The sequence below is a fragment of the Anser cygnoides genome, chromosome 11 (genome assembly GCF_040182565.1).
Source record: "Anser cygnoides isolate HZ-2024a breed goose chromosome 11, Taihu_goose_T2T_genome, whole genome shotgun sequence".
Taxonomy (NCBI): domain Eukaryota; kingdom Metazoa; phylum Chordata; class Aves; order Anseriformes; family Anatidae; genus Anser; species Anser cygnoides.
Window position 1 is genome coordinate 6,873,155 of NC_089883.1, and position 21,257 is coordinate 6,894,411.

General features: G+C 47.5%; 1 protein-coding gene across 1 annotated transcript in view; it reads right to left on the reverse strand.

The window, feature by feature from the left end:
• Positions 1-19,147, reverse strand: part of SLCO3A1 (solute carrier organic anion transporter family member 3A1) — a 134,837-nt gene extending 115,690 nt beyond the window's left edge. Inside the window, exon 1 of the mRNA XM_048071889.2 lies at positions 18,508-19,147. Within this exon, the coding sequence (XP_047927846.1) occupies positions 18,508-18,699 (192 nt within the window). The 5' untranslated portion in view covers positions 18,700-19,147. The remainder of the gene's footprint in view (positions 1-18,507) is intronic.
• Between the last annotated feature and the right edge of the window lie 2,110 nt (positions 19,148-21,257).

Sequence of the window (21,257 nt, forward strand, 5' to 3'; positions counted from 1 at the left end):
CCCCACTTTGTCACGAAGGAATGAATTGAAGGCTGGGGGCACCGCTGTATGTCATGTGTGTGTATGACCGGAGTCATACGCACAGTGCATCGAAAACGAACATCATATTGTTCGTATCTCCAACGATAAGTCATATTCCCCCACAGAGTCTACAGATAAGTTCATTGTATTAATAACACGGGGTTATATATAGGAAACGCATTGACTTTATGCCTGAAGGGCCTTTTTTAAAGGCTGCTTTTTAATGTAAAATACGTTTTCTCAGTTATGTGGTAAGAGATCGGACTTGAAGAGACATGTCGGCAGTGCTATAGGGTGTAAAATAATTGCCTGGCAACTCCGTTCCCAGAGGAAAACGGACGTGAACCATCTCCCACATTCTCCATTACAGAGCTGGGAAACGTAAGATTCCTCGAAGGGCCAAAGCCACCGTCCCGCAAACAGCTCTGCTGCTTCCACGCACCTCCGCCCCCATCTTCAGGTGTCGCTCGTCCTCCCTTCCAGCAGCCACGCGGGACAGGGCCAAATCCTGTCTTTATTCTTTATACTCCATGGTTTCAGCACCATGACGATCATTTAGGGTTGATCCTTTTTCCTTTTTAAGTGTGGACAATTCCCGTGGCATTTTGCCCATTCCCCGGCTGGCCGGGAGGAGAGCAGGGAGCTCAGAGCCCTTTGCACAAGCATCGGCACCCACTGGTTCTTCCCACCACGCTGCTCCCTCCCTGCCGAAATAGCGAGCGGGGCCATCGGGAGGGCCCATCTCCGCCCGCTGATGGCTTCTTTCAACGCCGTTCCCAGTCCAACCAAGTCTGTGGGAACATAAAAGACGCCCTCACCAGAGCTGCTGACACCTGTGCTGGCTTTGGGCATACGAACAGAAGAGCAAGCAAAAAGGGTGGCGATGCAAACACACCCAAGCTGGCTCTGCTCAAGGTCTGGAAATTGTCTCTGCACAGAAATTTGCATTCACGTGACAGGGATAATAGCGCCGCAGCTGAGAAGGAGGGTGTTGTTAGCTCGGCTGTTGCAGCATGTGCTTACGCTGTTTCTAGGCCAGTACCGGTAAATCTGCAAGTTACTGTGCCGGTGCCACGAGGAATGTGCAGCTCGGATCTGTGCTTCACTCTCCTGCCTGGTGCAGACAATTTATTTTATATTCTGGTGACCAGCCCTGAGCGTATTGACCCGGTCTGAATTAAGCACACGTTCACGGCCAGGATTTTCAGTGGCCTGAGCAGAAAGGATGTTAGAGCATGCAGCAAGAGAAGCAGCACCGTGCACTCGTGCTCAAGGCCAGATGCACGCTTGTGACACCACCTCCTCTCTCCCCTCTTTACTCCAACCATGCAGAAAACTTATCTGCTACCTCCTGCACCCCGCTGTGTTTCAGGTGACTTCTTTCTCTGCATCTCAGTAGTCGCAGCATCCTTTGCCACTCACCTTCACTCGACGCAAGGCACAAAGCAGCCCTCGGCCAGGCCGTGCAGCTATGCCACAGCCGCTCGGAACAATGCTAACTGCACACTGCAAGCAGTGCAAAGAGCAGGCAGCACCCACAGAAGATATCCTGTTTGGTCAGGAGTCGATACGCCCATGGAAACCCACAGTTCATTTCAGAGTAGCTTAAAAAAATAAAGTCACGTGCCTCGCAAAGCTGAACGAGTCTATTTTCCACCAGTCTAGCACAAGCGGGCTCCATGCAGATCAAAGATGCAGCATGAAAAACGTAACCTCGGTAATGCAGGCAATCGTTGCAGCAAACAGCCATGCAACGGGCTGCTGTTAACCTTCTGCATTTGCTTCCCAAGGATCTTGCACGGGACACCACAGACTATCCCCCTTTCCCTGCCTCCCCCGGGGAAACGGAGCGCTGCCCCATTCGGAGAGGTGCAAACAAGACGGCTGTCGGGGCTGTTACCTGTCACGGCAGGATGGCGTGAGTCACGGGCAGCTCGAAATAGACACAGGTACCACAGTGAACTTCCTAGAGAGGCTCGAAAGGCCTTTTCTGTTGCTCTGACACAGATAAGCATCACAGCTAAGACGGGCTTTTTTAAGACAAAACAAAACTTTCGAGCCCCAACCTCTGAAAACATTTCCGCAGCCACAAACCAAGCGTCCGCACAACCTTTCTTCTTCCAAGCCTGCTGTTCAAGATTCACCTCGCTGCGTGAATGCAGGAGATATTTCAGTCTCTGACAGGGTATCTGCATAAATATATCCAGTGCCAGAACCCATTTGTAGCCCACACTTCTCTTTAGCAGCACGCGTACAGCAAAGCTAGCAGATATTTGAAAAAAATGTAAATGTAAATGGCCGAGGGAGTGCAGTCAGAGCATCTTCGACACATTCAGAGATAAATCTCCTTTTTATTCTTTTCTTGTGTCCGGTAAGTAGCTGAACAGAGCCAGACCAAAAGTAACCCAAACCGTATTTAACAACTTAAATGCAGACTCCTACAGCACGAAAGACACTCTTGGCGACACGCAGGACTGGCGATACGATTCACACGCAAACCCAGGACTGTACAAACAGGGCACCATCACCCCGGGTTCGGTTTAAGATGAGGGGCTTTGATCTGCACTATGCAGATGGATCACAAGAAACACTGAGCGGAGATGAAGCGCATGTCTCTGGGAGGCTCCTTCTGGCAAAAAAAGCCCCTTCCCACGTACTGTCAAGGCACCAGAGAGGCAGGATCTTGACCTGTCACACGGCAGCAGCCTCACTTCCCTCTCCCCGTGGCCCCTCCATCAATGCAAATTTGCTTGTCTAGCTAATAAAATACTCCCAGCACAACACTTCGTGTCCGCAGATAAGACATTGTACTATACCCAGCGCCGCTCACCACAACAGAAACCATAATGCAAGCCTGGCAGGAAAACCTGCCAGGCAAAGGACTTCATCTTATCTTAATTTATGATCGAGAGCTGAATTCGGGGCTAAGGGTTGCATCCGAGTCATGCCACAGCGCAGATAAAGACGAGAGGCCCGCGGAGCTGCTTGCAGCAGCGTTCCCAGCTGCCAGGCAAGAACCAGGGCAGAAGTGACACAGGCAGGACACTCTGAGGCAGCATTAATAAAAGCTTTGATGGAAGCTGAATTCAGTTTTCACGGTTGGAGGACAACGGTGATTATATAAAGGCTGTACACTGAGAGAGGAGGTTTTCTGACAAGTCCTGCTACTTTTCTCCTCATCTGCTCTGGCTCTGCTGATACCTCTCACGCTCCTCTCCCCAGCCAGCAGCAAGGATGCCTGGCTACCGCAAACGGGAGCTCGGCTTTAGGAGAAATAAGAGGCAGCTCTCATCGACCGGCACACAAAATACTTCTACTTCGTAAGCGATGGGAGGAAGGAAGCCGTTTAAAAGGGAACTAACGAAATGGCCACAGGGTATTATCAATCCCCAGCAATCTGGGGTAACTCAAAAATTACTGCAAGCGTCTGCAGGTGGCATTAGGGGGTCTCTAGCAGGTGAGTACCAACACCCCAAGTTGGTCCCAAAAATTAGAGACTCTTCTCCCCTGCAGCCCACGCAGGAGCTGTCCAGGTCGTCCTGCTCCCAAACTACTCGTTCCTCCTTGCCGTTGCTCTGCGCGGAGCCAAGGGCAGGAAGGGGAGCTGCACGCCGGCTGCCGCCAAACCCCCCGGTGAAGAACGGGGCAGGCTGGGAGGTGAGCGCGGGGAGGGTGTGGTGTGAACAGACAAGGAGTCAGGGCGTGAAGGTGATCTTACAGCTATTCCTGTCCGAGATCCTCGTCGTTATCTGAACATCTCCTGCACGAAGAACGAGGGGTGGAAGTTGTGAAGGGCAGCCCTGTGACGTTTGCACGTTGAAGTTGGGCAGTGCTGAGCACAGCACAAGCCGTGCAACGTCACCTCCCCTCCCATCACACCACCTCCCCATTTTGCCACTTCTCAGAAACGGCAAGCCCTTTCCTCCTGAACAGAAGGTGATTTACAAGCGCTTTTTAAAATAACACACAAAAAATAACAGAGAGGCAATTAAAAAAACATCTTGTAGTTAAAGAACAATTAACCGTGAGATCTAGCTGTAACTTGCAGACTTGTTATAGCTCACTTGGACTCGACGCGTTCCCTGTAAAACATATACAGGCAACGAGATGTCTCGCCAGATGACGAAAGCTCTGTTCCTTGGGGTTCACTGGGAAGTGAGCTATCAAAAAAGCCAATGAATAAATGTGTCTGCTGAGGCTGTACACACAGATGGCTGAATTTCACCTCATGTCTGCAGTATTAACAACAATCCTTGTTAGAGACAGGCACGGAGCAGCAGCTTATGGGGTCCCCTCACTGCAGAACCACCAGACCCTGCAAAAATTCAATGAGTATGTGCAAGGAAAGCAGGAGTCACCACCACCTACCCACCCAAGCCTGAGATGAGCAAAAGCTCAATACCAGAGAAGTTTCCACAGAGGACCACTGCTCCTACAGCAGTGGCACAACGAATTCTGGGAGGAACCCCGAATTCAGCACTGCACAGTTGGCATGGCTTTGCGTTCATTGCTCAGCACCAAGCCAAACCAGAGACTCACTAACCATCTGGGTAGTGCAGCCAACATATGCACTCTTCTGTCCTTGCACTTCTCCAGCCCCTGCCTTCCCCTGACCCTGATTTTGCAGGTGCATGACACCCCAGCCAGGGCAGGAGTCTGTCATCCCCCAGGTGTACTGCTCAAAGCCACGCTAAGCTTCCCTGGGAGACGTGCAGTGAACAAAGTAAAATGAAAAGCCACCTGCATGAATCCATGTCAGATGAAGCCCCTGCTATCTCAAAGTGGCCCACACAGCCCCGAGCAGGGGTTTCTCATACCGGAGGATGATGCTGGGGACCTGCTGTGGTGAACAACAGGGATGTGTCCAGTCCAACTTGCATGGGGGAAGCTGGAAAACAGGGACCTGCAGGTTATATTAACTCCAACTGTTCGACTGGTGGATCAGTGTTTATGCAAGCTCACTACCTGCTAGTCTAGATCCTTTGTCCGCTTTAACATAAGCCTATTAAAGTTTGCCTTGCAGCTTCACACCCATTTTCTTCCTATCACATATCCTCTCTGCACCCATTTCGACTGCTGTGTTTTCATCTCCTTCCACAGTTCTTCACTTATTCTTTACAGACAGCTTTTATATGAAATTAATTCCCTTTACACTCAGCTTCCCCCTGGTTCCTGCCTCCCAAAGATACTAATTACAATACAGTTTATTAGACAGGCACATAACATTTAGGCTTTAAATCTGGACTGCTTTACATGAGGCTAGGCACCACTGAAGCAGTCCACTGCAATCAATAACAGGCAGAAAGATTTTTCCAAAGCACTTAAGTGGCTTTGGAACAAGAGCACCATTTTCAAAGAGACACTTAGAATAAGTCACTTTTGTCAATTAGAGTGTGGCTCGGAAAGCATCTTTGAAAAATAATACCCTCAGGCTCTTAAATCCATCACTACCCACAGAGCAAGGAAAGCAGCCCCAAATAGCCAGTCCCTGGGAAGGCTCAGAAGGCAAAGGGCTGGATGCTCAACACCACAGCTCCAGGCAGGTGTGAAGGAAGCAAAGATGGCATTCAGCTGGCAACAAGGCCGCATTGTAGCCCAGGGTGAAGGAAGATGCCTCACAGATCAACCACAGGTGGGATAATACAAAATTAGCATTAAATAAATTAACAGACTGGTATCAACTTTATTATAATATCTCATAGAGACCTGGTTCAGGGCATGCCTCTTTCACCCCAGTCACCTTCACTGTGGAGGCTGAGCATCCACAATCCCAGCCCACGACAAAGCCTGACTACATCACAACTACCCAATTAGCTAATGTAGAGATGAAACCCAAAGAAGGCCTGACGAAGTCCATGACAAAAGCCACAAAATGAACCCAAACGTCCCAAGACCCCAACCTGTACCTTTACCAAAAACTACCTATAGCTGTTGCTGAGCCAACAAGCATTACTCTACGGCAAAGCTGTCTTCTCCTAGCTGTGACACATGTCACATTGCTCAAATGCAAATGAAGACAGATTTCTCTGGGCATGTACATTAATCTTGACTGATGAAGGCAGTCAGTTTGGACATGACAGCTCCGGACAGCCAACTGCAAAGCAAAATCCAGGTTATAAAACATAACCCACATGTGGCAGGAATGTTCTTCTGCCCCTGCCAAGATGCCAACATCAACAGGTTCTGCCTAGTGAGTATTGGCCCAAAGGAAACAAGTTGCTGTTCCCCCATTTGTTTCATCTCTTGGTTGTGTGCAGCAGGGGCAAGGCAGAGAGCAGGGAAATACCAGGGACAGTGACTCCTGGAAACACTCCACGAATTTAAATTTTTGTGACGAAGAGTCACAAAATGTAATATTTGATACCAAGAGTTCTGAGAGCAATCAGGATGCTGAGAATCAAAATGAACATGCCTGAATCTATACGTTATGTACCACTGGGGGCAAATAAAGGAGAAAGCAAAGGTAATTTTGGTTTCAACTTGCATTTCTAGTCCAGAAAAGTGCTGTGCATCTCTTAAAGAACGCATACCTTGGAGCCTCAAAGTGCAATTTCTGAGAGACATCCATAATGGATGGATGTTCCCTTCCCTGACCCACAATCCCAGCTACGCAGACTCTTCTTCAGGGTAAGGGTTTGAAACCAGATGAAAATACCATGTCCTAGGTGCAAACAACCTGTTTTCTCCTGCTGGCAACACTCTAGTCCCAACAATGCATTGAAAGCAGAGAGACTTTTATATCCAGATTTACCTAAGCTGTTATCCAGCCAACCAATTTCTCACTGAATACCTGTCCACAGAATACCAAAGATGCAGCTTATTAATGTGGGAGCATCTTGAAAAAACAGATGGCTACAAGGGACCCTGGGCACTGTTCAGACACGCACATCAAAAGTTCGTAATCTGCATTCGAAAACAGCACAGAACTGATTCTAGAGACTGCATCCAGTATTTCCCAGGAGTCATTACATACAACTACAGTTATTCATTAGGGATCTTTTTAAATAAGGAAAAATATTCTGGCAGAAAACTTGTCCAGAATTGAATTAAGCTGAATGATTCAAATCAATAAATTTCTTCTCAGCTACAAAAGGCTAAACCATAAGCCCCAAGTGCTTCCACAAGACTAGAGTGAGGAAATCTGAAACTTCTGCCTTCTTAGTAGGAGCTAGCACTGTGATTAAGAGCAAGAGCAATACAGCAGCCTTGATGCATCCTAATTCACAGAAAACACTGGACTTCTGTAGAGGGCCAGCATTTGAGAAAGCTTGTACAGTCATGCCAAACAATGCAGCAAACTGTAAGCAGCAAACCCACAAAGCTGTGCCTCTAGCACATGGATTACTAGTGTGGCTTGACTTCAATAGCCATCGAATAATTCCCAAGCTGTTTTTGAAATCCATTCATTCACAGAAACATTTGCTAATGCAGAAGTGGCCTCAACAGAGCAAATAAGCTCTTGGAAGCAAACAGTTTATCTAGGTCCATGGAATGCTTGAAATCTTCCCTTTTCAGCCTTTGCTCTCAGAATATTTCAAGTTGGTAGGAGTGAATCCCAATGGGATTCAAACCCAAAACTATGGGATTGAAACTTTTCGGTAGTCCCAAGCCAGCTCCCTTGATACACATTTTCTTTTTAATATTACTAATTATGACAGATTAAGCAAGAGAAGAAACAAAAAATCCAACCTAGACTAGCACTGCAGCCCCAGGGCTCAAGCTAGCCATATGTTTTTTGATGCCACCTTTCGATGACAGAAACACAAACGTGGGGGCAAACCACCCCTCTGCACAAGAGGTAGAGAAGACAACATGTCAAGTGCCTGCAGAAACCCAGCTGAGCTCAGTGGGTGTTCATGGTGCTGAGCACCTCAGATGGGACTGACCGACCATGGGATCACCCAAACCGGACGACAACATCAACTTAATGCCACCACCCTTCACAAACAGGCACCCCCAGACAAGGCATTCCTTCAGCGAGGGCTCCAGTCCCTCGGCCAGCAGCTGCGCTGACTTCAGACATAAGGACCTGCATTATAACGAGCAAAAGGCAGCAGGAAACAAAGTGTGCATCTCATGGGGAGGCTGAAAGGCCCATTGTAATTAACTGCTCTCGGCCCTGTACGTTGAACAAGACAAAAACAAAAACACAGTTTTCTTTTGCTGGTAAGCCCTAACAAATGCTGCCCACTGTTTCTCATAAAGGGCCTACATGCTCGATGCTTTCTCTGCGCATCACAAACTGCGGCATTTGGTGAGGCTCATTCCAACAATTATCAAATTTTACAGACAATGCCAGCAGGAGAGAAAGAATATTTGTTTTAGTCACACCCTCCACAGGCACTCATTTCTCCATGGCCTGAACCTGGCTGCTGCTCACCAGCCCACCCTAACAGCCTGTGACCGGCCACCAAGGGCTGACAGGAGCCAAGCACGGGGGAATTAATTTACCCAACGCCAGCCAGCATTTCTGCAAAGAGCATGCCAGTGATGACACACGATGCAAATTTTACTTTAGCTCCCACACGAGGGTGGACGCTCTCTCAGCGCCCAACAAGGTGCAGCCTTTTGGGGCCTGAGGGGATGTGCCCCTTGCCTCCCTCTGTTTCAGGGCTCTCCAGACCCAGTGTGGCCAGGCAGGAGGTAGTAAAGGTCCCACTGCCATCGGAGAGGCAGCACAAACCCGCACTGGGTGTCCCCAGCGAGGTGCAGGCAGCTGGGGCTGCTGTGAGGACAGGCTGGGCCGCCCCAGGCCCGGTTCTGCAAGGGCTCCACCATGGCCATGACCGAGGCAGCAGCAACGCTGAGGAAAACTTATATAAGTTTTAAATAAGAAAGGGCAAAATGCCACATGGAAGAGTGAGGAAAAAAAAAAAAAAAAAAGAGAGAAAATCCTGTTGTCTTAATTTTTGCCTTCCTTTCTCAACCTCCAAATCTACTTTACTGGGCAACACATTAATTTTCCCCAAAGTTGAGCACGTTTCAGCTGTGACAGCAATTGGTCGGTGATCTCCCTGTTACTATCTCAACCCACGAGCTTTTTCATCTCATTTTCTCCCTTGTCCTGTCGAGGAGGGCAGTGAGAGCACATCTGGCTGTTGCAGTCCATGGTTAGCCCACCACAACATCTCACCAAGCACGGTGGATGCTTGTCAACAGGAAAAGTAAAGCCTTAGGAGCAACTTGGAGAAAACATCTTTACTAAACTGTGGCAAATACAGCTCTTTCTGCATCTTAGAGAAACCACGAGAAGCAAATCTTATGACTGGAAAACTGGAAATCCAAACTTGGGTTTTTCCTCTTTAAAAATCAAGACCCTGTTACGTACTGCAATTTTTCTGTCATTTCCCGGTTAGAGGGAAAGAAAGGATCTACCCCTAGTTTGGCAACTCCATACATCATGCAACACTGCCAACCGTGTCAGGACGAGAAGCAAGCATGTTTCCAGCAGATGAAAGTCATTAGCACAGCACAACAAGCAGCAGGATACTACTGGGGCATTCCTCCTTCATATTTTTCAACGTCATTTTCTTTTAAGACCGTATTTGTAACTTATCTTTTGGAAGCTTCCAAAGCTGCCCCTCTTCTCCCTTGACATTTCTGAGTTTAGACACGTATGTCTACATACAGGTCTGGTATTACTCAGAGGTGTGGGGGACTCACCAAGTGAGGTACATGCCAGTTCTCCTGTGGCCTCTCAGAAATTTTCTTCAGGCCAAAGCGTGAGGTTTAGCCTGCACTCCAACATCATGCTTCCAAACAATTCTCTGCTCTACTTCTAACGTTGTGCCAACCTACGTTTGCACAAAGCCAAGGAGAGAAGTAGAAAGAGGTAGCAGCCATTTCACATCCTCCTTTTCAGAAATAAGAAACAAAACCCCCCAAACAACCTTTTTGCAGCTCTTCCTGTTGAAACTCTACCAGAGAAAAATGACCTTTGTTGTTCAACACAACGGGCTGCAATTCTATGTAGTTATGCTATTTTTCTCGCTCCTTATTATCCCTTTGGAGAATCAAAGGAATGAAACAAATCTGCATCTACAGACAACTCAGAACTCTGTCTTGATATGGGGAACATCCCCATTGCTGCTGCAAAGCATGCAGGCCTAGACAAAGTGCAGTTTTTCTTACTATTCTGTCTGTCCTGCATTTGAACGTAGGTGCTCCTTGCCAGCTGCGAGCATACAAAGCTTGATCTAATACACGTTCCAAGCAGGCTCCATGGAAAATACTTACTTTTCACCTTACATAAATTCACAGCATAATTCATCTGCTGTAGGAATTCTGGGGGCACCACTTACTGCTGGCACCTCCACTGTAAATCAATTCCACCTCATTTCATTAGATACTGCGTGCTTTAACTGTTAAGCATCACCTTACAGTGCACATGCAAAATATACACCTCAAGGCTATTCTTTATATATTGACCCAAGAACAATGCCAATCTCAATGCTGCCAGAGATCTAACTTTTAGTTGGAAAAGAAAGTATACCACTATACGTTTCTAAAAATGACATCTACTCAAGTATTCCTATATTCTTCTACACCCACACCACAGAACTCTTCCTAAACAGCCACGCTTTCAGTTTCTTTGTGGTAGAGTTTTTAGTTGCCTTTTTATAAGGAGAAAAAAAAATAGAAAAAAATGTTAGATTCAGACGCAAACATCAAAGCACCAAAAAACTTGAAAGCAAATCTGACATAGTCGCTTCAGAAACCATAATGCTGATGAGTCATGAAGACCTCAATACAACTGAATTACCCAGGTTCTTTCAAACACTTCACTGTCATTTTATGGATCACCGTAACACTGAATTTTAAGTCCTTTTCCACTTTTAGTAAACTAAGGAATTATGAATTATACAGATGAACAGCATGGTAAGTGTTTTAAAAGTACATTTAAATATTAAAAATAAGAGAACTCCAGCAATCCTTGCCCAGAAAAACACATCGTTAAGGAGCATGGAAAAACAACTTCTCTGTTCCCACACCTGCCCTCACAGCCACACATATAAAATTCATTGGGCCTGCAAGCAAACAGAAGTCATCCATGAGATCGCTGCAGACACAAGAAAGGTAAAGATGTTCAAAAACAGAAGGGAAATCAGCTGTCTGGTTGGCAAGGAGAAAGGATGCTATGATAGAGAGGCAACAGAAGGAAAAACAAAAATCAAAAGCAAATTGATTTTCTCCTTCTTGGACCACAGAAAAATAAAGTAAATATTCCAACAGACCTGGAATAAAGATTTTGCTCTTATGCTGCAAGCAGTCATCTAAAATCATCAAGTGCTTTCAGACACTGCCACAATATGAGCCCCTGTCACTGATCTGCAACTTCAATACAACAGGCACTGCGTAACAGCAAAAAGAGAGGGGGCCTGTGTCCCTTAGTTCAGCAAGAAACATCTAGGGATCAAAATGCAGAAGGATATCACATCCAGAATAAGGCTGGAAAAGGGAAAGTTATTAACTGGAGAGCTTAAGAAATCTGATTTTAGTTCTGAGGTCTTCCCTAGATTTGCTAGGCGAGGAGGGGTAGTTCTAGCCATATCTGTATTGCAGGTCTATATGAATACAACAACTGTATCCCCACTTAAAATCTGGGGAAAAGGGATGCTTCTTTTTCTCCATGCTTTTATCCATCTACTCAAACGGAAACATCTTGGATGCAGGACTCATCTTTTTAAGTATTTACAGAAAGCTTCCCCTACCAGGGCAGAGTCCTCCGGGCACCACCGGGAAGAAGCACCAGACACTCCATCAACTCCATCAACAGTTTGCTATCACTGTTCATCGTACTGATGCTGTATGAAGAGTGGCAGCGTGAGATCTCTACACCACGGAATAGGCAATACTGTTTGCACTGCAGTATGTATTCACAAAGAGACAGAGAGTCTCATGGTTGCAACAAGGCGACCTGGAGATAGGACTCTAGGGGTTCCAGTCCTGGTTTTGCTGCAGTTATAATGAAACCTTGTAAATCAAAATCTGCAGCAGCAATTTTCTATGCAACAGGAAAAATGGATTCTTTTTGACTTCACTGGAGCACTTACACGGGGTACTACACAACGTATTATTATGTGTTTGTTTAAACTTCCTTGAATCGTGGTTAAAATATAACACTTTGCAGATTCATCTGGTGTTGATCAGAAGGTCAAGCTACAGCAATTCATCCGAGCTGTAACCTCGCCTATTAAACAGTATTCCTTTGTTTAATCTTGCTACTGTGAAGGAACAACTAGAGACTAAGGAGTATACAAATAAAGGAACATCTTAGATTATTATACACAGAGGACAAATTCTTCTTGATAAATTGAAAAATAACTTTTTTTTGAAGCAATACATTTATGCTGCTGTAGCAGAACAGAAACTGGCTTTTCAACCTTTGCAACATCCTAAAAGTAAGGGAAAAGAAAGTCCACGTAACCTGAGAAACACCCCTTTCTGGAAAACAAGCAATATCTGCTTGCCTTGCAGAGAAGGAGAGGGATCACAGCTCAGCTGACCCCTTCATGGGACAGGTGCTACACTACCATTTAAAGGCTCATGCTGCATAAAGTTTCTGAGCAACGCAAATCCAGACCTTCAAACCAACGTATGCTCTCATCTAATTCAAGATCCCTTTAAACCTCAGCTGCATTAATACTGCAGGACGTTAAAACTCACAGACCTACTTGTCACATAGGCACACAGCGATTGCCAAAGAGATTTAGGAAGCTAAGGGTAGCCAAAAGAAATTAGACTTTTTTTTTTAATGGTGGATCATAACATTTCTAACAGGCTGCTCTTTCTTTCAGGGCTTACAAGTATCACTCGGCCCTTACAGGATAAAAGGAGGAGCTGCCAAACCTTCTGCTAAAAATAATAAAAAATTTAAACGTTAAAACCAATCAGTCCACACTCGTGCACGTCAAATGTGTTTTGTCTTTAAATGTGCAATGCAAAAAATGCAAGTGGCACAGAGCATTGTAAGAGATAAACACGTAGCTATCCCCATTTCACCTATTAGTAGTAGTTGAAAGAAAGCTTTAAACCGAAGCAGAAATGCCAGTTACTCATAAGCCTTCCTGGTACCCAAAATCCAACCTAGGTATGGGCCAGAATTTGTTTCTGTTCATTTATATAAAGCTTTAACATTAATATGTCAACGCTACACTCCTGACCCAAACCACACAGGAGCCTGCAGGCATCAGAACCCGGCGCTGGATCAGGTTTCCCCTCCGCTCCGCACTTAGAGACCCTAAAAACATCAAAAGGCTTCTGAGAGACGTATGAATGTACTGAAAAGCACTAGTTCAGAATAACTTTCTGTGCAACTCAGCTGCAAAACAGACAATATTCTCTAATGGGAAAGGCATACTAGAAACAACTTTCCAGAAATAACATAGCCAGCAAAGATATATTAAGAAAAAATGAACTGTAAGCAATAACCAGCCAATGCTTGGCAATCTTCATCCCCACTAAAACATTTATTTTCTCTCCATGTTTTTCCCCCCTTAAATGCCCCAGCGACAAATAAATTATGAGCATTACAGCTAATTTATTACTCGGCACTGCTGAGGATGGAAAGAATAAAGAAGTACAGCAATATTTTAAAGCAAATTCTCATTCTAGGAAAATAAATACTTGAATAAAAACAATAAATTCAATGGGAAAAATGCGCTTGCAGTTCAGTCACTTGAGCGAAGCACCTGAAACTGGAATTCCTTGCTGTGCCAGACTTTGCTACGTCCAAGGCACTTGGACTCTGCTGCTGCTACCTAGGCTTTACCAATAGCTTCAGCCACCGAATCACTCTTTTAACCTCTGCCTCATTTTCCACACCTGCAACTTTTCTCCCAGCCAGTCTATTCAGACTGCAAATACTCAGGGGCAAACTCATTCTTTGGGGATGGTCGTACAGCACCATGTACAAGACGACACCATGAGGCACCGCAGTGCTCCTATAAAACTGCCTTCAGTGACATCCTCCACATACACCTCCCCACCGACTTCAAGAAGAGTTTGACCAGGTCCCTACACAACCCTTTTTGCAACAGGAAAACAGTGATGTATTTAGAACATTTAAAATGGGGAGGAGGAGTTGTGCACCAAAACCCTTTAAAAATCCCAAATCCAAATTCTGCTCTTAACCACTCAGCTCCCTGGTGTCCATCTCACAGGACCCTACTTGTGTTTGCTCCAGCAGGAACCCTTTGATGATCGACTTCTTTATTTATCTCTAATACCTCCTTTTTTTCCTGAATTTGGTATTTTAAATCCTTCATTAACATCCCAAACCCCAATAGCCATAAAGACCAACAGAAAGAGCCTGTCCCAGATGCCATATAAGTAGACGCTATCTCAACTGGACTTACACGCTACTATTTTTACTGCAGATACGTTAAGAGGGATTTTGCAGGCTGTAGCCAAACACCGCTGCGCAGACAGCTATAGTGGGAAGTTAAGCGTGGCTTTAAAGTTTTCATTCAGGAAAACGAGAAACAATTTGGCATTCATTCCCACACAAACACCAAGGCACCCTCCTTAGGAGGCACCAATTATTTTCCTTTCCATCTCATGCTCAGGCCAGTCATCCTCTATCACTTGATAAAGCACATGAATAGCTGCATTCAAAGCTGCAGCACACAGAGACATCTCAGTGGAGCTCTGTAAAAACAGCTACCCGGAGCACACCAAATAACTGCTTCTCAACGTGCTTCCCATATGCGTGCCCTTTATCTAAAGAAGCCCGTGACTTTGGCAGATGTTGGGTGCTTGCAACTAGGTCAGTCTGAACGGGAGCGATCCGAGGCTAAAGGCTAGGGAGAGAAAATTAAATTGCGCTCCCGCTCCACAAACTGTGGCTGTCAGACCGAGAGCTCTTCGCCTTCTGCTAGAGCAATGATTTCACCACTGGCTAGGCAAAAGATTTGACCAGCAGGGTGATGAAATGCCTCAGCGATAAACCATCAGGAGCGCTCGGAAGGTTATTACCAGTTAAAACATACCAAAATATAGTGCTTGTAGGAATTCGGGGTGGGGAGGGGACGGGGAAGGAGCCGCTGCCAAGGTATGTGAATCAGCCTTATCAAAATCCTCATCGGCATGACTGATCACACTGCTGCAGTTGCCCGAAAGGCACAAGGCTCCGGCTGGGAACGGAGGTTCCCCTCCTTCCCTGGCGGTCCTGGCTGCACCAGGTAACGCTCAGCTCTCTCATCCACAGAGCTCAGCTCCCAGAGAGCAACCCGGGGGAGATCGTCTGGGCTTTTAAAAGTTGCTGCTAAAACCCCGAGTAACTTCTGCAGCACGAACGCCTGCAGACGACCAGCAGCATCTTCCCCAGCGCCACTGCAGTTGCTGGGAAATTCAAGTTTCCAAAAGCACGCAGGAGTAATTAGATGAAGCCAAATAAACGCATACACAAAACCTTACAAGAATATGCAAATAATAGGGTGTATTCAACAACCCCAGAAATTAAGGCAGCGGCACAGGCTTGCATTTGCATAAGCTATGCAGGATATGGCACAGAGTCATTCTGGAACACGTGCAGTTTGCAGGCAGCAAGCCCGATAATTGACAACTATTCTGGAACGTGGCATTGATCAAACACTCCCTAAAACTTCACATAAAGAACCTCAGAGACACCACACTAATTAAACATAGGCGTCCACTTTTGGCATCCCAGGGTATTTTCATTGCTGAGTTCTCTGGGAAAAGAATTGGACTTTATAGATTTTTATCAGCATTTATTATTTATAAAGCCCTGTTGGCAAGCACAATGTTTTATGAACAAATAAAAGTGAATGATCTTTGCTTCAAAACGACATAATGAATGAATGTATACTTTGTACATACATTCAGGCTGGCATTGCTAGTTTATTGTGCAGAGAACATGGGAAAAAAAGTTGTTACATCTCTAAAAAAATTAAGAAATAAGAACAACCACTTCTAAATTTACTGACATGAAAGCCAAGCCCAAAACCAAGCTCTTCGATCACTCCTAACAGGCCAAGCCCCTGCCTTGTTTCCTTACCAAGCTCAGTTTTCGCCCTCATCATCTCTGTGCTGAGCCAGGCAGACAAAACTGAGGAAATCAACTTGTCGCCGTATAAGGCAATAAAAAAAAAAAAAGCAGAAAGGTTTCTCTTCCTGAGTTGCAAATAACTAGGGAAAGTCGTACATGTGGCCAAGCAAAGCAGAAGTATGAACACAGTACTCGGTCACTGCTGACAAGCTAAAATTAGTAGTTTATTCAACTGCCCAGAACAACACACCGTGACTGCCCCCACAGCACCTCCCTATTTGTCTCTCTTTCTGTTTGTTCACCCGTTTGTCTCGCCTGCTAATTTGTCCCTCGGGGAGCAGCCCAGCACTCGGCTGCTGAGCCCAACAGCCATACTTACACCAGGAGCCTGAGTGAATTAATATTCACTCGCAGCCACACCTGGGCAACTCTGCAGTGCCTCCACTGAATTCGCTCCCAAGACAGCACCTGAGAACAGCACCTGGCCCCACAGGACCCTTGGTCTGCAAAAGCGATTAGGTCCTACGTACTTTCCACCAAGTTTTTTCAGCTCCTGCTTTTGTTCCCCCGCGACACCTGTAAGCACAGCACTCGCACGGATTCACCCTCCAAAGACAATTCCACATTTGCATCCGACCATTGCATTGAGAACTGCGTGGTATTTGCAATGACGGGTGATAAATTATACAGGGAACGGAGAAACACTTGCACAGTGCAGCTGGGCCACTGCTTATGCATGCTGTGGATTGTTTGGAGTTTAGTTTTCTTTTTTTTCCTCCCTTCGGAGCAGTTGGCTGTTACTGTCTGTGGATCTGGCTGGCCATCGGGCGTGATGTCAGGCTGGGGAGGATACAGGGCACTCCCACCAGGCACCCTGAGAGTGGCACAGGGCAGGGAAAGCAGCTCTGTAGCCGTGTTAAATCCTCAGAGGAAGGAGCTGAGACTTCAGGAACTGTGATGGCAGCACATTTTCCAGGTGGTACAGCTGGGGTACGTGAAATGCTCCGAAGGAGCAAGAGGCAGCAAGCGCACTTCAGCACAGAGCATGCTGCAAGAGTTGGGAAAAATGGGACAAGAAACGCTAGGCTGCTGAAGAGAGAGCAATGCAAAGGGGTTTGATGGAAATGCTATGCTCAGGACTGCTCTGCCCGTCCTGCGTGGCAGGTGTTCGGACGCTGTAGCCAAGTGTGCCAATATACAGTTCTCTAGCAGATCCATACACTGCCAGCATACTGGTGCCCACCGAGTGGCATCACCTCAGTGGGCTGCTCCTTGGCCATTACTTTAACGAAGGATTACCACACACTCCTTCCTCCTGACAGCTCATTTTGCAAGTAGCTCATTGGAAACAACGTATTTACTTACTAAGGCGTTACTCACCTAAAAGAGACATGTCTCCTAAAATTTAAGCGATACCCACCTCTATCCACACAGGCTGACAGACTTACTGAATTTAGCTCAGCAGAAGCAATGTAGTTTCCTTTGGAATTACAAACATGTTCCAAACTCAGCTGGCATGCTTTATTATATGAAGGTGACTGCAATTTTCCCTTGCATATTAATTGAGAATATTAACCATATTAATTTTAGCCACATACCTTGAAAAAATTACAGCTCACATCCAGTACAAATTTACATAATTAGTTGAGTGCCAGAGCGGCAGCGCTAAATACTGAGCACAAGTACAGAACGTGGAGCTCTTACACTTACTGTATAACACATTACGTATGTGGCCTCAAAAAGCCTTACAGATTACAAATACATTTCTTTTCCATGGAAACTCTAACTCTCAAATCCAGCGAGCTATTTTGAGAAATTTAAATCAACTATACGCTTGCATCTGCTGGAAGAGCACCGCTCGCTTTTCACAGGCTGTCTCCCTCTGCGTATACTCGGAGGCACGAGCCCAGCCTTACGGACATCTTTCCAACTCTTCTACTACAGTTCTGACACCAGATCCCAACGCACGGATTCGGTGCGAGGACTCGGGATTCGGTGCGAGGACTTATTTTGAGCGCTCTTCACCCAACGCCGAGCAGCGGAGACTTACGGGGCTGCTGCGCTTAGCGCTGCTGTACCCGTCGGAGAGGGCAAGGAAAGCGAGTAGGGGGAAAACGAGTAGCACAGGAGGCAAGAGGTAGATGCCCCCAGCAGCTTTCCCCCGGTATTTACCGAGCACAACCCGGGCAGGCTGCCGTGGAGCCGAGGCACTGGGCAGCCCGGCGGGCAGGCGGCAGGCACGGCACCGCGCCGGGCTCCGGGGGGCGGCGAGCAGCACAAGTTCCAGCCGCACACCGAGAGGGGCGGCAGGCGGGGAACCCCTCGGCGGTGCTGAGTCATTTAAGCCGGGGAAAAAAAAAAAAAAAAAAAAAAAAAGGCTGCTGGAAAAACGCGCCTGGGTGCGCTGCCCCCCCTCCCCGGGGGGAGCTGCCCTGGGCTCACGGCAACTTCCCCGCAGGGGGGGAGCCGGCACTCACCAGGTAGGCTCCGACGGTGCCCTGGGCCAGCATCAGGGCGCACTCGGACACGAGGAAGAGCTGGATGCTGGAGAAGCAGGACACCTTCCTCCGCCGCCTCCGCTGCCGCGGCGCCCCGGCCCCCGGGAGCTCGCTGCCGCCGCCTCCACCTCCACCGCCGCCGCCGCCCGCCGAGCCCCGCTTCCCCGGCATCCTCCCGGGCACCGCCGCCACCGCGGGATGGCGGGCCCCGAGGCTGCTCCGAGCCTTCCTCCTCCTCCTCCTCCTCCTCCTCCTCGGGGTGCCGCTCACAGCAGCAGCAGCAGCCCGCGGCGGCTGCCTCTGCGCCCGCGGGCTGCTGCCATGGCCAGCTCGCCGCCTCCTCCTCCTCCTCCTCCTCGCTTCTCTCCTCCCCTCGCCCTGCCGCGCTCCCTCTCTCCGCCGGATCCGCGCCCCCGCCGCCGAGGGGCGGAGGAAAGAAGCACGGGGCTGGCGGAGCCTCCACGGGGCTTGGCGGCGGCTCCGCGGAGCCCAGCGCCGGGACGGGGCCGCTCCGCCTCCCGCCGGCCTCCCCCGCCGTGCCCCAACGCGGCCCCGGGGGCCGCGGCGGTTTGGGGCCGGGCTGTGGGTGCAGGCAGCCCGGGAGGCTCCCCCAGACCCGGGCTGGAAGTTCCAGACGCGGGGTGAGGGCGAGGTGCCCCCCGAGAGGCCCGGCCCTCGTCTTCCTCCTGGCTGCCCCGGCTTGGAAGTCCTAGTTTCGTGTTCTGCTAAGGGGTGGAGGGAGGCACTATAAATATCGCATGTTGGAAAAAAATAAATAGCAGTAGATTCACAGAATATCCCGATTTAGAAGGGACCCACAAGGATAGAATCATAAAATCATTTAGGTTGGAAAAGACCTCTAAGATCGTCCAGCCTTTAACCTAGCACTGCCAGGTCCAACGTTAAACCATGTCACTAAGCTCTACATTCGGGCATTTTCTGGAAGACCTCCAGCGAGCTCCTTGCTCCACGCAGGACCACCCAAAAATCTGACTGTATGTCTGAGAGGGTTTTCCAAACTCTTCCCAAACTCTGCCAGGCTGGATGCTGTGCACACCGCCCTGGAGAGCCAGTTCCAGAGCCCTACCAGCCCCTTTGTGAAGAACCTTTTCCTATCACCCAGCCTGACCCTCCTGTCGCAGCTCTATACCATTCTCTCGGGTCCTATCATTGTTCACCAGAGAGAAGAGATCAGTGCTTCCCCCTCATGAGGAAGCTGCAGGCCGCCATGAGGCCTACCCTCAGTCTCCTCTTCTCTGGGCTGAAAAAAGCAAGTGACTTCAGCCACATCTCATGCATCTTGCCCGCTAGGCCCTTCACCATACTTGTAGCCCTCCTTCGGTCACTCTCTAAGAGTTTTATGTCTTTATAATATTGTGGCACCCCAAACAGCACACAGTTCTCAAGGAAGGGCCTCGCCAACAGAGTTGGGTAGATGTCCTGTGTTGCAGCACCGCTTCCATGTGGACAAGCGTTTGATCTGAGGCCTGTGCTTTGTGTCCATAGCTGTGTGTCATTCTGATGATGGCTTTTGTTGTCACCCCCACCTTGAGTTCTAATTTCAAGAGATATCTTATTTTAAAAACCACTAATCATCACTTCTACTATTACAGATCGCATTCCTTCTTGGCGTACCGGCAAAACCTGATCTGCTTTGCTCTTCAAGCACACATTTCCAGTTCATTTCTGGCTGTACATGGGGGGCTGCTGCCACATATTTTTGTGTTATTCAACTCCCAGCTAAGTGGTATTGAACCACTTAGTACTGGTATGCCAGTGGTCTTTCAGAAGAACAGCTTTCTGTGGAAACACAGGTTACATTTTTCAGAAGTAACAACATGATTTAGATCCTAAATTTCATTTTCAAGGATGATTTAGTCTTCAAAACTCCTAAATACTTAGGAAGAAGCCTGTGAAAATGGAAGTTAAGAACATCCTAATTTCTCATAGCACAGCACCAGTCACACTGGGAAGTCAAAAGAAGTAACGTTATAAAGGAACTTACTTTTCACCCAGCACCCCTTTTGAGTTTCTTTTTCCAAAGTGCTGTCATTGTTTGGGGGATTTTTTATCTTGCTGTTCTTTTATAGGAGTACTTTCAATAAATATGATGCTGAAAAATTAATGTTGAGCAGTCTCTGCCTGAGTTGATGAACCTTTACCCAAGGCCGGAACTGCAAGCCATTGCCTGATAGACACGAGAGACCTGGCATGCTCAGCTGTTGCCCTTTGCTCATTAGCTGCCAACATCTCCCTTGCGTGGTGAACTTCAGCTCTTTGCAAGTTCTCTAGCACCTCTGGGTCACAGTGGGTGTCAATACAGCTGTCTGTCCCAGGGCAATGGTCTCCAACACTTGATGGCCCAAGGCAACAGCACCAAACAATTAGTGAGGAGAACAGTCTGGTAGCTGAGTGGTCATGGTTTTAATGAGGTGCGTATCGGTCTTTCAGACACGGAGCACCTCACGAGATACACATCAAATGCTACCTGAGGCCTCAGATGCCAAGGTTTTTGCATGAGGTCATGAAAACTGGGCTCATCACATGTTTCTGCCAATTCATAAGGTGGCTGTTTTCCATCAAGAAAAACTGGTTCTTCCACCAAAAGAAAAATGAAAAAAAAAAAAAAAACATTTTCATGAATTCTCTTTAGATTAGAAAATTGCTCATCTCCTTCCTGTTTGTTTAGGGACCACTACTATAAAAATTCTGATGTTAGAAGGCTAGAA